This window comes from Empidonax traillii, unplaced genomic scaffold (assembly GCF_003031625.1).
Source record: "Empidonax traillii isolate 1590-97213 ecotype Southwest subspecies unplaced genomic scaffold, ASM303162v1 scaffold350:size764500, whole genome shotgun sequence".
NCBI classification, from domain to species: Eukaryota; Metazoa; Chordata; class Aves; order Passeriformes; family Tyrannidae; genus Empidonax; species Empidonax traillii.
Window position 1 is genome coordinate 352,008 of NW_020955543.1, and position 17,372 is coordinate 369,379.

General features: G+C 38.4%; 1 protein-coding gene across 1 annotated transcript in view; it reads left to right on the forward strand.

Annotated features, from left to right (window-relative positions):
- DPP10 (dipeptidyl peptidase like 10) overlaps nucleotides 1-17,372 on the forward strand; it is a 264,172-nt gene that overhangs the window by 209,873 nt on the left and 36,927 nt on the right. Inside the window, exons 8-10 of the mRNA XM_027892407.1 lie at nucleotides 8,309-8,429; nucleotides 11,570-11,724; nucleotides 14,965-15,062. Of these exons, the coding sequence (XP_027748208.1) occupies nucleotides 8,309-8,429; nucleotides 11,570-11,724; nucleotides 14,965-15,062 (374 nt within the window). The remainder of the gene's footprint in view (nucleotides 1-8,308; nucleotides 8,430-11,569; nucleotides 11,725-14,964; nucleotides 15,063-17,372) is intronic.

Below are 17,372 nucleotides of genomic sequence, written 5' to 3' on the forward strand. Positions count from 1 at the left end.
ATGGCAACCAAATGGTTTCAATGAGGATGCAGGTGTTTGATTTTGGGTTCTTCCTTTAGTCCAAAGTAAGTTCCAATATTTACAAATGAAATTAAGTGCATAGATAACTGTGGTAAAAAGAACAGTAGGAATGGAAACCACCATTTTTTCTAAAAATTAATAAAAAATAACTTTTACAATAATTTTTTTTAAATTTTTATTGTTTTCATTTTGAGATCCATCTTGTACTGAACTTTTCACATGGAGCAGCATGTTGTCCAAGAAAAAAAGAACACTGACTGGATATATATAATAAGTCTGTATGCATGCATATTATCGTGCCAAGAAAGTTTTGATGATTCTATTTAGCTTCAAGCTAATTTTTCCTCATATAATTTAAATTTGAGGGCTCTGTGGCTTAGGTAGTAGTCTCATTCTTAGGAGCATGGTTAGTGGTGGACTTGGCAGCGCTGGCTTAACGGTTGAACTCAATGATCTTAAGGGTCCTCTCCAACCTAAATGTTTTTGTGATTCTGTTCTGTGATTCCCCCATTACTGTGTGCTTTGTGCTGCCTCATGCTCCAACATGAACTAAATGCTAGGAGAAGTACAGCTGCTGTGGCGGTCATGGGATCCTCTTTCCCTTCCCAGTCTGGGGTTAAAGAGCGAAACTGTGCTGTGCCAACTTGATACTGAACATGAAACAGAAGAGGTCGTGGTTTAATCTCTGAAGAGCAAAGTACAATATTTGCAGGGCAATTAAGAAAGTATTCTTTATTTGACTTTCTTCTGTCTCATGAATAGCTGAAATTATTTGTTTTAACAGTTGTTAGCAGGAAAACATATTTCATCTGGAAATTTTAGCAAATGATCCAACTGAAGGCAGCTGGATTTGGCCCTGCTTAATGTATGGTAAGACAGGAGACAGAACAAATGGTAAGAGGCTAGCCCAGATGGAACAGCATCTTGAAGCTTTTGAAGAATTAATTATCCATCTAATTAGCTGGCAGTCTCACAAGGAGAAGGGATGGAATTTTGCTGAATGCTTAGGAATTGAGTATGTCTGATAGAGCCTGTGCTGAGGTGTAGCTATCAGCCATAATGATGGTGGGGTCAGCTGGTCAGCCAGACTGTGTGGGTCCACAGGAGGACACTGGTTTCTGCATCAGCAAAACAAACCTGCTCCTCTGCATAGAGCAAAAAGTGTAGTTGAGTTGTCTGTTATATAGAATGTTGTGCTCTGAAGACACCTGTGCTAGTCCAGGGAGTGGTGGACTCTGTGTCCTTGCCAAGGTCACACAGGAATGTAGCCAGAGATGGGCTGCCTGAAGAGGCTTTAAGTTGATGTCTTGAGTTCTGTCGTCAGCAACTGTGGGAGTTCTGCAGCAGAAGCATTTCCTGAATGCCAGAAGGTCTCCTTCTGGGCATAATCAGAAATTCCTTAGTCTTGTGGTAGCTCATATTTTCCATGTGAAAGGTAAGGAAGACTGTCATGTTCTCTGGGGCATTAAGTGGGAGTGCTGAAGTTGTTCCAAGTTGGAGTAGTTATTTATATATTTGTTGGTCAGAGATTCTGTGGAAAAATTATTTTCTCAGCTCAAAGGTAGAACTCTCACCTTTACAGGAAGAGACCAGTACTTGTTGTATGGGTTTTGTTAACCAGAGACATATAGGTACAGATGTCTTCTTTGTTTCCTTTCCAGCTGCATCTGCTCTGCAGCTTTAGAGTTTGATTGGCACCTTCCTTCACCTAGGTGTTAGTCTTGATGAATCCATGTAATGCCAAATGATATCAGTAGTCACACTCCACTGTTTCTTTCCTTCCAAGCAAAATGCTGGACTCTGTATATTATCTTTTTACCTTGAAAAGTTAATTTTAGCAGCTGTTAAAACTTACATAAAGGTAAACCATGGCTGCAAAGCCCACTGACCCTTGCAGTTTGCATTACATATTTCTGTTACTATCGTTGATGACAAAATTATTTGTGTGGACGGCATCAATCAGGAAGTCAAATAAATCTGCCATGGTCAAACTCTGGAGGATTACTTAGAAAGATTCACTTAGTAAGTTAGGAAAGTAAATCCCTGATATGGGAGAGGTGTCCAAGTTTTCCCAGTGATAAATGTCAAGACAGTTTTAATGTCTGTGCTAACTCTTTTTTTTTTTTTTTTTTTTTTCTGGTTTATTTGTTAGTTGTTAGTGACTTCTGCTGTCATTTTACATCAGATAATGTGGAAATATTAAACTGGGGATCTGCCTTGTAGGACAGCTGTACCCTCTCATGGCTTCAAATTGTGGCCACACTACACTTAGAAGTGAAATGGGCCAACAAATTCCTAGTTGTGGTGCAGAGTGGAGAGATGTACCTTCAGCTTGGGCCAAGCATGGCATGAGTGAGTGATGTTGCTTCTAGACCCTCTTGTACTGGGGAACAGCAGTGCCAATACATCATACCTATAGGGTTAGTGATTGCATAAGCTTTTTAAAGAACTTGCTGCATGGTAAACTCCCTTATCATATTCATAGTAAAATAAGTTTATATATGTATAAGTTAAGAGACTAATGCTAGATTGTTAATGCTACCTCCTCCCTAACAACAGTTTTGAGAGAAATTTGACTCTCTCCGGTGGAGAGACTGATGATTGGTTCCAGGGAAGGTGATAAATTCTGTCAGCAAAGGCTACAGCTTTGTTTCTGTTCCACCTAAAGAAAACTGGGCTTTTGGATATAAGCACAAGTCTGAGCTTTGCTGTCTGGATGAGTTTCTAGGACACGTGTGATTCTGTCTCTGCTGCCAGGGATAATGGGCTACTGGCAGTCCCTGTTGGAGAAGCTGCCCCTGCTTTGGTAGGCAGGTCCCAGACCTGCTTCACACAAACTCAGTGCCTCTGGGAGGGGCAGGTGATCACACAGTGATCCCCACACAGCTCCAGGAAAGCTGTTGCTGCTGCCCAGCTGGAGCGTAAAAGGCTTGTGCTGTTGCCGAAACGCTGCCCTGCAATCAGCGGAGGGATTGAGCGTGGATGTGCCTGTGCAGGAGGCTTCAGTGGAGCTCCTAATGGGAAAAAGTGGAGTATTTTTCTGTAATTTAGTAGCTTTTCTCTGCCTGTAGTGTTTGAAATGATTAAAGACACACAGGGGGCCTCTCCAGCTACTGGCACTGGGTTTGTGTTCAGCTGGGAGATTGGATGTCTCTGTTTTCACAGCTGTCTGCCATCTGGAACTGCTCGGACTGGGTGCTCTGCTGAAGACCTCAGCCTGAAATAAAACAGTGCAATTGTGAAACGTGTTGCAGGCAATGAATAAGTGTTTTGGAAAAAATCAATTTAGAAGAAGGTTTATGAAAAAAAATACTTCAGAGGAGGCCAGATGTGGAAAAAGGAGGAGGATTAGTGCTGTGGTAGAACATTAGAGCAAGCAGAGCCTCAGATTCTTCACAGTCAGCTGAAATAAATGCGAGCATTGTTAAGAATCAATCTCTCACTAATCCAAAGCATTCCTGCAGGTGTTTTTCATTAATTGGAAAATAATTAATAAAATAATTAAATGCTCTGTGACTTTTTCTCATTTGGTTTAAGACTTGATGTGATTAGCTGTGCAAAATCTATAAGAAAACAAAAAGACAAATAATTTAGAAGGCAATAGATTTTGACATTTCTCCTCGAGCATTATTAGTTGAAGGTCTTAAATAAAAAATTATTTTAAATTCTCTAAAAATACTTGTGAAAGATGTGTTGAAGAGGTTCAAAACAGCATGATAATAATTTTTTTATATGATAGCATAGCCTGGTTCCACTTTGTGCCTTTTTCAATTTATTCTCTTATCGTCATGTCTGAAAGCTGTGAAAGCATTTTGAGCACAAAGCCCTGATGTATTCATGAGAATACCTGTCTGATACACAATTAGCAACTCCTCTTTTAGCAGTTTGGGAAGATTCAGTAGTTGCAGTCAACAATTTAGTCCTTGTGCTGTAGTAAATAGACCCAAGTATATACTAAGAAAAGCCCTTTTACTATTACTTGGTCCCAGATACCTGAGTGAAGATAGACTAGCAAGGGAAATTTTTGGTTCATTTGACATTGCTCAAAACACAATATACAAAGTGATAAAGTGTGTGAAACCCCCACCCTGGAAACCTTTGGGAATGTATTTAGTTTTACTTATCGAACTCAGATTATGCTCATGTGCTGTCAAGATTTTGCTCCAAGAATATTTTTGTTTGTTTCCATGAATTATTCTTATCCCAGTGTCGTGATTTGCTATCTACCTTGCAGTATTTGAGAGTTTAAATCCCTGTTACAGGAAAAGTAGTAGTCTGAATTCTCTCCCAATCACTTGCTCTCTCTTGCACTCAGTTTGAAAAACCAAATTGTGGCTCATAAATTCAGCTGCTATGTATTGTAGTACTGCAAGTAATCAACAGCAGCAGCAGCCAATTCCTAAAAAATACAAATTTTCATCTAGTCTGTGTGTTTTCGAAAAAAAATATTGGAAATACATTTTAGTGCAGCATAAAGTAGACCTTAAGGAGTTTTCACCAGGAAGCATTAGTGGCAATGTTTAAATTGAGCAAGAAGGAGAAAAATGTATGAAGTAAAGAAAAGGAAATTAGATGATGTGCAGGGAGGAGGGGATTTGACATTTAAAGACTTCCTCTGCTGTGCATCCTGGTGTAGGAGATTTTTGCATGTTTCAGCTAAGAAATAGTTCCATTTCTACTCTTAGTTGGTGGGTTTGTGAAAATTTGCATAAAATAAAACCAGTGTTTGTTTTCCTTCTAAAGTCATTTTGCATTTGTCACCACCTGTTGTTGCTGGTTGGTGTGGTAGGTGCTAATGCTAAATGAGAGCTATTCAAAATCTTGTGAACAGAATTAATTGCAAGGGGTAATCTGTTAAAATTTCAGTATTTTTAGAGTTATATATAAGGCACATTTTTACCATATAAATATTATACTGGGGAGAATAATTCACAGTGAGTCTGCCTTTTAGAAATACCTTTCTTGGCACTTAGTGTCAGATGGGAGTTTGGATTTTGTGGCTACACAAAGTGCTTGTGCTTAATTGAATCTACTGCCCACATTTACAGAGAGGAAAGTGAAGAGCCTCTCAGGCCACTACTAAGTAGCCTTCACAGTAATGTTATCACTCCTGTTACACCTCTGCTGCCTGTTTTGCTGCAGAAATCAATATTTTAGCTCCCAAGTCCTTATTTCCAAGTGGTGAATAAGTTAAATAATTACAGATGAGCACTTTGGCACGTTCAGGAATGGAGGGGAGTGCAGCCCTGACTGCAGAGGGTGGGCAGCATCACTGCAGGAAGCGAGCACGGGCCATTCCTGTTGGTACAAACAGCAGTTCAGGGGCTTCGTGGCACTTCCTGGAATGTAATAAATACCCAGAATTAGATTAAATTAGTAACCATAATGTTGAATCTTCCTAAGATGTATTTACAGGCTCAAGCTTGGGGATATTGATCTTTTGAAATGGTACAGGCAGTGAGTGCAGAGCCAGTGCACCAACCCTAAATCATCCATGTGCATTTATATGCAGTTTAGTTATGTCAAGGAACAGGAATGGTTGTACCTCATAAATGTTTTGCAAAGGAACATAAATTCATAATTTTTAATGTTAATTCACATAATCAATGAGTTTGAGGCTTGCTAGAGAGAGAGCTGCTGGGTAGCTTTGAGGGTTTTCAAGAACTTTAAAGTGTTCCAATACAGATGTTGAAAATAAATTGGGGTTTGGAGTAGATTTCACAGTTGCAAGAGCACATGTCGGGAGTGGTGAGGAAAGAAGGGAAACTTTGTATGACAGAGTAGGCTAAGAAGGTTGTGAGGGTGTTCAGAGGATGACTGAGAACTGGTTACGGATGGACACAAAGCCGCTTTATGAAATGAATGGGCAATAAAGCTGAGGCAGCCAGCGGTCAGTGACACATCACTGAGTATCCTTCTGAGATATTTACTTATCTGAAATCTGTCAAATGGAATTAGCAATGCCTGCTAACTAGTAATAACAGGATTAAAGACCTTTTTATGATTCAGTGACAAAACAAGTACTCCTTAATCCTGTATTTTGACTGGCACTGATGGCTTTAAATAAAAGTTTTTCATTGCAGAGACAAGACAATGTGCTGATCTTCACCATTAAAAATACAAACAGTCTGAGAAGGGAGGAGAGAAGCAAAAATGATCCTCCTGATCTTCCAAAATTAATTAGATTGATCTCATTTAATTAAAGAAGCTTAAATAAAATAGAATCATTTGACCAAGTAGGCTTTTTTGGTAATCTCTTGAAAGCTTTCCTTTATATAAGAAGAGATTGTCAGCTGTAAGAAATTGCTCCTTACTAACCAATAGTCATTAGAGTGGTTCCTACTACTTAGTCTGTCTGTAATGTAGTCTGATAGGAATATTTTTAATTCATATAAAAAACAAGTACTTGGCTAAACTATTTGGATTTTCTTGGTTAAACAATTAACCGTACCTTGTTATTGCTTGTATTTGTTTTGCTTACTGTAGAAGAAAAAGTGCATTTTTACTGTGAAAGTGCACATTAACAGGAAGTTCTCGTTGATGTTATTTCAAAAGCTTGATACATCCAGCATTCTGTTATCATTGTTTTCTTTTGCTGTTGGGTCACATGTCAGCTTCCCATAAATTCTCAGCTGTACCAGATAGTATTTATAAAACTATAAATGTGATTACTGCTTGGTACATTTTGGATTATTCAAACTGGATCAAACTATTCGAACTATTTTTACTTCAGTTTTGAGCTTACTGCTGAGTTTTGAGTTTCTGACCATAAAAGACAGTCCCAAATCACCCCTGGTTCCCAGTAATGGTTAAAATCATTGCGTTGCTCATGGTATGAAAAAACCCCTCAGCTTTATTGCTGTCTGCAGCAGAAATCATGAAGTGGCTACTGTTAAAAATCATTAGTTTGGGGACTCATAGGGAAATCTATTCCAGATGGCAATTTAGAAGCAAAGGGAACAGCAGTAATAGTGATAATAAAACTTTACTCTTTGGTTAGTATTTTCCCATAATTCATTTATCACAGAAGTCTGAGAGAATGATGACTGGGCTTTTTAAATGGTCTGTATTATTGTAGCTGAAACAGTCTGGTCACAGGCATTGAAAGCTCAGGAAAATGAGGAATGTGGGAGTACAGACAAAAAGGATTAAGAGCATTACTACAGGATATTACAGTAGTTCTGTCATTCTGGAAATGACAGTGGTTCTGCCTTGTGTACCCATCTGTAGCTTTTGGCTTGTTAGTATCTTGAATGTCTGGTTTTTATTAGCCTGGACTTGGAAAGACAGGGCCAAGGATAAGGTTTGGGACAACACATGCCTAAACTGTGCAGCAGTGAAGTGCTCGAAGGTCTCCTGGCTGGTAGCAGAAAAGCAGCCAGTATAGCCTGTTGTGGCATATGGCTGAAAACATGTCATAAACCTGCCCTTTTTGCCATCCCCATACTCCTCCAAAGTATTTTTTTTATTTTAAATTACTTTCTTTTTTTTCATTTCCCCCACCACCACCGCCCCTTTATCTTTCTTTTACTGCTCTCTGTTGGGAAACCTGGAGCTCAGTCTGACCAAATGGGGGAACTTGATATTCTTCACAACAAAGTGAGCAGGGAAAGAAAAGCAGACAAGGCTGAGGAGTGGCAGTGAAGAAGGAAAGGAGTGCCTGTCCAATCTGTTACTCACAGGAAAAGGAGGATGAGGAGCCTAGGCTTGAAAAATAAAGAGCATTTACATAGCACACTTGAGGTGAAATGCTTGGGTGTCAGTCAGAAGTAGTGTCAGCAAGCTGAGAAAAGTTAACTGCAAACTGCTACTTGTTTTTGCTTTTCCAGTATGTTGTCACACCATGATATAAAGCTGTAACTTATACTTACAGTGTATGTGCTATGCTGTATGTCCTTACAGAAGTGTGTCTAATTTCACAGTTAGAAAACCAGATGGTTTTATTGGATAGAATAGAATTAATGGAAAATTTCCTTATCTATTCAGATGTTATAAAACTTCTGTATGATTTTGAGGAATGTAATAATATTTCTTAAGGTGAATAGAAACATTTCAACTGAGAAGACCATTTCAAAGGAAGAATTAGGCTTGCCATAAGTATTAAAAGTTTGCTTAGTTTGTCCAAATTGATAATAAAAGGGAATATGAAGCTCATGTTGGTGGAAACTCATGCTGAATTATTCTATAGACTGTTCTGAGCCTGAGGAAATTATTTATTCATTGCTGAACTTTCATTTATATCTACCGAAATGTTCTTTTTTCTCTACATCTCTCTTACCTCTTCTAGATTTATATATTTGAAAATAACATCTACTATCAGCCTGATGTAAAGAGTAGCTCATTGCGTCTGACATCCTCAGGAAAAGAAGGAATTATTTTTAATGGAATTGCGGACTGGTTATATGAAGGTAAGCTGGACGAATATATCTGTTTATTAAAACAGATGAAAGGTCTTTGTACAGACCCAACAGCACAAATCTGTTCATTTCAGGAAATGCTACAGTTAGGTTTGCTTCTTTGCCTTCTCATTTTCTTGCCAGATTGCCTTTGTATTGACTGCTGGTTTGCATAAAGCATGTTTTCTGGGAAAGGGGAATTTATTTTCAACCAGAATGTATCAAATGTACGATGAAACTGGGTAGCATGAAAAAATGTGTGGGGGAAAGGCTCAATTTGTTTCTTGTATGAACAACTGTGATGACCTGTTTACAGTTAAAACATCCCAATAGAAGAGGACACCGAAGAAGCGTAGCTTAGGAGCAGAGTTGGCTGTGTTTTCTTTTTTATCCCTGGACACAAACTGAAAGCTGATCTCAGATGATACTGCCCAGTGTCTCACTTTTTTTTTTTTTTTTTTAATGGCATCTCTCCTTCAGCCTGGGTGGTGGTTGGTGTGCTCTATGTCAGCATGATTTGAGAGAGACTCCAGCCCCTCAAGACAGGCAGCCACGTCGTGCTTAACTTTAAGAACATGCTTGAATCCTATTTGAGTGTTTTGATGAAGTCTAAAAGTGTCTCTCTGTTACCTCAGCAGTAGCTGCTGCTTTTGCTTAAATCAACCTGTGCTAGGCTCCTGGAAAACTTGCTGTTGCTGGCAAGCAGTGACAAATTGGAGTAGGGGATGGATCAGCCTGTTGTAATACTCTCCATTTTCTACACCCGTTTTCTGCCTGGTACCACAGAATGTTTCTCTCTGCGCAAAAAATGTTTTTAACATAATAATAATAAATTTAAGAAAAAAAAAAAGGGGGGAGCAGGTTTTCTAGCTTGGTACAACAGCTTAAAACTAATACACATTTCAATTACTCTTTCTATGGGACACATGTATTCTATAGTTAAATAGCCCAGTGTTAAATAATTAGTTACCTGAGATATATAACTTCTTGTATGTAGGGATTTTCAGGGCACAGTGCTTTTTAGGAGTGGTGTTAATGCCATACAGCAAGGAATTTAAGCATGTTCCTTAAAAATGGTCTATACATAATTCTTGGCACTTCAGTAGTTATGAAAACAGCTCACCTCAGGGTTTGTTTTTTTTTTTTTAAATCTCTTCCCAAGTGAACTTAAGTTAGAATGGTAGTTTGCATCCCTCAGCCTGTGTCCAGTAGTTACTCACTTCCAAGATTTCTAATTTTCTGAAATGTTTTACTGTGGCAGCATATTTGAAGACATAAGGACAATGGACATTTTGAAATGTAACATAGTTTTATATGCACTTCGTATTCTTACCATCTAACATGAAAGCATGTAAATTGAAGAATTTAAGCAGATGTAGCTCACTGAAGTTGATACAGTATATCAAGTTTTTGCTAAAACAAAGTGAAGTTAGTAAAAATCACAGCCATGAGAAGGAAAAGCAAAAGTTATGTAGTTTGAGACTTAAAAGTTTCTAAAGTGTTGTGGAGATGGTGCACATCCCAAAACCTTCCTCCCAGAGCATACCCTAAAACCTTCTTGAGGTGATTTTGCCCATTCTTTTCCAAGTTTTTTAATCCCTGCTCCAAGCAACTTTTCCATTTCCTGACTTACAGAAAATTCATGGTGTTTCCAGGGATGCAGGCTGGCAGGATTCTTCTCAATATACATCATTAAAATCAGTGTTGAAGGCAGTTCTGTCAGTACATGTTGGAGGACCCCGCTCCATGTGCTATGGCAGGAATGAACACACTGCTTCTTTCCCATTAACCACTGTTTAACTTTGAGCAGTGTTCTACTTTCAGCAGTGGTTTTCATAGCATCAGAAGCTGAGCAGGCTGAATAGTGTCCAGGTGAAGTTAAGGGATTTTCAGCTGAATCCAACCCTGTTCCTCCTTTGACCTCATTTTGTTTCTTTTGTCATTTGCCTGAGTTTGTTATTAGCATTTTACCTTACAAAGCATTTGGGAATAGCTTTTCCTTGTGTGAATAACCTTGCCTAAATGCAAACAGTAATATTTTAAAACAAACGCAGTTGTGATTTGTGCTATCTGATATTCACCATTCATTCTCTGCTCTTCTCCTGTGTGAAGGGTTTTAGTTATCCAGCCAGGGAGTGAAGCATGACCCAGAATATATGACTTAGAATATAGGTCTCAGCTTCATTGCACCAAACCTTAGATAATGCAACCTGTTAAGCTGCTTCAGATCATTCAGAATCTGATTAGCATCTAGGGGAGTCTCTACTGACAATTTAACTAGTTTTGCTACATAGGCTCTCAAATTAAATATGCAGTTAGGCCTTTGTTCCCCTTAGTACATTATTCTCAATCAGTTTTTCAGCCAAATTCTTCAAAATTAAATACAAAATCCTTACCAAGCAAGTCAGCATATCATAAGATAATGAAAAAAGTCTGTACAGTGACAATAAATGTAAGACAACTGTGTGGCATCCTTGAGAATTACTTTCATTTGGAAAGGAAATAAAATTTGGATAAAAAGAAATGTTTTGTTTGGATTTTCAGAAAGTTACACTGCAGAAAAACTGAACTTCCTAAGAATTAAACCTGTCCATTAGACTGAGACAAGAAAGTCAAAATACTGGACTTCAAAATTGTGTACATAAATATCTGTATGTGGGGAACTACGTGTTACTAGGTGCTAGAAATCAGAGAAATCAGGTATACTGAAGTTTTATATTAAGAGAAGAAAAAAAATTGATTAAAAAAAACCCAAGAAAAAATAAAAGCAAACAAAAAACCACAAACAAAACCCCAAAACAACAACAAAACCACCCCACATTAAAATGGTCCAAATAATTTAAAATTTAATTAAACACATCTATTGGAATGCAACAGAACTGAACATATGGCAGTTACAATCATCTTTCATGTTTTTCATGTTTAGATGATTTATTGATGTCACTGGAAGTATTCATTTGAGAAAATGGTTCAAGTTTGGTCTTTCAATGTGCCTTGGTATTCAAACATTCAGCCCAGGATAATCTGAAATTACTGAAATTACAACAAACACATTTCAATTAGGCACAGGGAGAATAATTCCGTGCCAGCTGAATAAACTGGAAACTATGTGGTAGTTTTTTTATGAACCCTAAGGAAATCTGGTTTTGCAGAGGAACTTCTTCACTCTCACGTTGCCCACTGGTGGTCTCCAGACGGTGAAAGACTGGCCTTCCTGACCATAAATGACTCTTTGGTACCAAACATGGTTATTCCCCGATTTACTGGAGGCCTGTATCCAAAAGGAAAGCAGTATCCATATCCTAAGGTAAGATGACTGTGAGTGCAGCTCCCACCTCCTCTTCCATGTTCAGTGATAGTGTTCAACCATATGGAAGGAGTGTTTCCAAACAGTAACAGAGGCTGGTTTTGTTCATGCTGCTTTTCAGGAAATGATAATTACTTCTTTTGTTTTTTGTTTTTTTTTTTCAATAGACTGTAACACCTTTTGCTGGAAAAAAAACTATTGGGTGAGGGAACAGCAAACCAACTAATTTGAAGTAATTTCATCATTGATATTTAGCTTGATAAAATCAATCCAGCACCTTGGAGAGAAGGGTAATATGTTTAAACGAGTGCATAGAGAAAAGATACTGTCACAGCTGCACTGAAGTCACACACTCCAGTGTACATAGCCCAGAGCATTTTCCCTCATAATGATGTAGATCTCAGTAGATTATGCTGTTATTAATGAATGTGACAGACTGCCATTAAATAAGATAAGCCATAGTTACATATTTTCATGACCATCAAAATAAAAAAAGAAAAAGAGTTATTACAAAATTTCAAAAACTTTAGGGAAGGTTTTTTAGATTTGTTTTGGAAATTGAAAGAACAGCCCAGAAATGGATAAAGTCTGAAATTGCTCCTTGTTTGCTAGGGATTATTCTGGGGAGATGCCTCCCTACCTGTTGTTTTGGTCTTCCAGCTGATCAGTTTATCCAGCCCTTCTATGCAGTTTCAAAGTGTCCAAATTCCTTTCTGACAGGTTATGTAGGTCCGTGTGTATGGTACTCCTTTGACATTTCAGGGGAAGTTTATTGAGAGCTTTAGAAAATAGTACTTTTGCTCTACTCCTGCTGCTTTATTTTGGTGATGACCCTTTATTCTTGATGGGTGAACAGTTAGCTCAGGTACTACAAAACAGTAGCATGAATGATATAAATAGAATGTATTTGTGCTATGAAATAATACTGTAAAATAATGAAGTAACCACAGTTTCTGAGTTAGTTTATATACTCGCATTGGAAAAAGGCCTTGAGTGACAGAGCAAAGAAAAAAATAAGGAATATTTTTAAAATTCAGCTTTGTAAACGAGAAAGGAGTAATTCTTTTTCATTAGCAATTCAGCATAAAAGTGATACACAGTATACTTCAGTAATCTCATTAATGAAAAAACATTATCTTTATTTAATGTCTCCATTTAATGCCAATTTAGCTACCCATTAAACATCATTAATTGGTAATGAAGCTTGTGGTATAGCAACAGAGATTTAAAAAAAGATTTGGTCTTTGTTATAGAGTATAAAATTATAACTATAATTAAAAAATAAAATGAAGCATGTGTTTGTAAACACTGGAACATGCTCATATGTGTACATGTCATACACACAGACTGTGGTCTTCAAAAAAAAAGAAAAAGGAAGTTTAAACTTTGTTACGTTTATCAAGAACAAAGTAGGATTTCAATGCAGAGAGTTCTTGCACTACTGAGCAAATGTTTTGGCTGTTGTGCAAAATTTATGCTGTTTAAATTGCCATGAGAAGACCCTGAGGGGTCGAGGAGTTGAGGGAGAGATGTGGGTGTGGGAACTTTTCTGCCCAGGTAGAACACCCACTTTCAGCTGCAGGAGATCTCTGCAGGCTGTGGCATCTCAGCCCCACTGACCAGAGCTGGGGGGGACAGACCTCACATCGGGCTGGAAACCACAGCTACAGCTGTGGAGCTGAATCTTGGATGTATCCACACAGCAGAGTAGGGCACCCTGGGGGTGTTTGTGGCAGAGACACAGGGGCAGTTTTCGGGCAGTTTAGTCCCTAGTTCAGGCCTAGCACAGGTCTGGCCATGTTTGCTGTGAAGGTTTGCTGTGAAGTTGTGCTTTGGAGGATCTCTCTTAGAGCTCAAACTGCTGCTAGGTGGTAATTACTGATGGCAGCCCTGCCTGTGAGAGCACTTGGACACTACTGTGGAGGCAATGTAAGGTTCAAGAGACATAAGGAGACTGCAGTGGTGTCCTAAAGATTTGATCTTTCAATGGTTTTCTTCCACAGTTATGCATTTGTATAAGTCGTGTTCATGCAAAGGATGCCTGTGAAGGATGACATTTCTTTTGAAGCAAATGTAAAAATTTTTCTGAAGAAAAAAAGGAAAAGAAAAATAATTCCAAGAGTTTAATTAAGTCCCTTTTTTAAACTTTTTTTAAAAATCTTTATTAAAAATACACAAATGCCACTTTCTTGTCCTCCGTGCCACCCAGAAAGGAGTGGATACTGCATTCAGACTTTATTGAGAGAAGCCCAATTTTTAAAAGGAACTTGTGGGTGTATTTCAGCCAAGCTATTTTGCATTTCTGTATAACCCTGTGAAGAGCCAGATACACAACTTTGTAGTTTATTATAATCAAATCTGTAGAATCAGTGATTTTTACCTTTTCCTTCTAATAATAAACAGGAGTCAGCCCCGTTGAAGGACACACTTTTCATTCTGTGTATTCCAAGAACGTTATATAATTTTATGTGACTCCTGTGACTTAAATGAAACAGAATTTGGAGGTGATACGTTTAGAACAGAGATGTAGAACCAGAAGCATCTCCTTGCAGCCGTTCAGAGCTTTACTTTCTATCACCAGTGCTTTTTTTCTTCTCAGGAACATCCCTGAGTTACCAGGAGAAGGGTGATTCCAACCTCCCTGTAGATACTCAGGATTTATCAGACTCTTCCCAGTGGATATATATCGAACTGCCCTTTTATTCCCATTTTGCAACGGGAAGTATTTTGTTCCCCTTAGATCTGGCCTGCCAAAGCAGCTGGCTCCTTATCAGGGCCAAACTCAGCAAACCAGGGAAGAAAGACTGGGGGAAAATGGTAAAGAAAAAGAAGGAAAGAGGAGAATTCTATCTCAGATAGAGGTAGTGCAGCTTTTTGGAAGAAGGAACAATAGTGTCTGGAAAATATTTTGCTGGAGGGTGGGTTTAACTGGAGGTTTAGGAACTGACTGTGTTTTTGCAGCTGACTTAACGACTGGGCAAAGCCACTCGTAGCATTGGTCACTTGCTCTGCACAGGAAGGTCTCCCATTAGAAAGAGCAGTGAGAGAATCCGTCAATATTTCATGTCTTTATCTGTATCATTCAAATGTCTGTGAAATTAATTTTTAAAATTTAAGATATTTTAACTTTAATAACCTTTCATTATTCTAAAAATACTTAACTATGTTAATGAGTGAGTACGTTCAGTTGTCACTGATTCAGTGCCTCTAAAACTTCTATTTATTTTTTCTTTTCCAAAGGCAGGTCAAACAAACCCAACAGTAAAGCTGTTTGTAGTTAATCTGTACGGACCAGCACATACACTGGAACTGATGCCACCTGACAGCTTTAAATCAAGGTATATAATTTACTTGTTTTGAAACTCATGTTTTATTTAACCTAACTGTCTCTAGGCTAATCATTGCCTTTTTACACTTATCTCGGACTGGAATCCACTTGATCTCAGTCCCTGTGGCTGAACATAATGATAAAATAAAAACAGCTGTACTGGACTGATGCTTCTCTTATAAATCACAGGGGTCTAGGATTCACTCATGTTTGATGTCTTGAGAAGCTAATTTACTAGGAATATATTTAATTAAAAATCCTAAGCTGTGGTCAAGGGAGGTAAAAACACTGTCCTGCTTCTGAGGTAGTTACTCATTCACTCCCAGCCATTGCTTGCTGTGTGCCAACTTGTTGCTTTCAGTTTCTGACATGAGATTGTAGAAGTGTCTTGGAAATGCTCACAGCAGACAATTGGGGTGTTCTCTCATTTAGAGAGAATTATTGTGAACCGTTCCTTTCATTTCTCATCCCAGCTGACAGGTGCAGTGAGGTGGCGGAAGGTGAGGAGCAATGCCACCAGATCACTCAGGCTAAGAGAGGCAGGGCTGTGTTTTTCTGGAGAAACTGCTACAGAACCACTGAGCTGACTTAACATTCCCTTTGAGGCTGAAGTAATGAGGTCTGGCTGAAACTGGTGACTCTCCTGCTAAAGTTCCTGTGTTATGCTGGAGGTGCCTGAAATTTTTCTTTAAGGGCAGGAAAATTTTCATCCCTTCCCATATTTGTGTTCAAGTTTGTAGAGTTGCAGTCACCTTCCTTAAATTCCTATTGTTGTTTCTGTATGTATACTAATGATCTCCTAGCCCTAAAATGTTATATAATAGAGGTAATAATAATGATAATAATAATAATAATGACAGCAGTTTCTACAGTCCAGATCTGGCTGCTATCTAAGAGCCAGTGAAGTGCCACTTCCCATATCCACTCAGGGCATTTTCAGATGAAGACCATTGTGAAAAGCGAGGTTATGTTTCTACGTATATACACACTACGCTACACTCCTGATAAACAATTCATACTGTAGTGAAATTTGAACATATTTTTATGCATAGTTGATGGCAGAGGGAAAAAGAGGGATTATTAGGTGACCTTTTGCTTTTATTTCAGTGCTCAAGGAGTTTATGCCAGTGATAGAAAATGATGTTATGGTTTGATTTGGACTATTAACTATTATATTAGCTGGATTCTGTATGCTAAATCTCATGTTCCTATCCCTCACTGAAGACTTTTTAAAATGAAATATTTCAGGTCCTGGGATTGGAGTTGCACTCTTTGGTTTGTTTCTTGGATCATTGCTTTCTTGGATGGGTCAGCTGGTGTTGTGGTAGCTCTTGCTTTACTTTTGGCGTACATTTTTGTGACTTCATAAGTTAAAATACTTTTAAGCCAAAAAGATGTAAATATTACACTCAGTATACACTTAGAGTTACCATTTCTAGTTATCGTTCTGGTATCTACAAGTGAAAATATCTGCTTTACTTAACTTGAAATATAAAAGCCAAAAGAAAGCTGTGCATACTGAGTTGTTCGGGTCTCTTCTGCAAATACAGCACCAGACTGGGGCTGGGTGAAGTTGCAGTGAATTTCTGCCTCCTGCATCTCCTGTGTGCAACATCAGAGCTGGTACACAGCTTTATTGTTGGTGCTTCTCAGCATCCTTGTTCTAGCAAGGAGGCTTTTGAATGTTTAATTAAATACATGTTTGTCAAAGAGTAATGAGATCTCCATCAGTTTTAGATTAAAAGCCTAATTATATTCAAGCCAAGCCCCTTGTTTGAAAGGGGGTCTGAGTTTTCAGACAAGCTCGCTCTGCTGTTGCACATAACTCAGCCGGACTGTGAAAGCTGCCAGCTGCCACTGGTGGAGAAGTGAAGCAAATAGCCTGGCTGGGATGACAGGCTGCAATAGGTCTTCTTCTGTAACATCCCCAGCCTGACAGCCTAGCAGGATTTTGTGAGGAGGGAGGCAGATTTTCCATACTGTGAGTCTGTACCTGGAAATTCTCATGTGCTCAGCCAGGGTTGTTGAGGGACAAACAGTTATGAGCTATTTGTTAAAACAGAAGCAGAAATACAATGATACTGAGTGGGACTCCCTTTTATCCAGAAATCCCATTATAAAACACTTGTTATTTTATAACAAGTGGCATTTAAAGCGGGGTCTGTCTGCACTCAAACATTAGAGACTTACAGAACTTTTTGTTTATTTTGGCAGTAGGACTGGATTCTTTTGCAAAAACGTGTATTCTGAAGGTACTTTGTGTAGGAAAATACTGGCTTCTGTTGAAATTCAGTGCTTGTTTTTAAGCTGACGGGAAAGT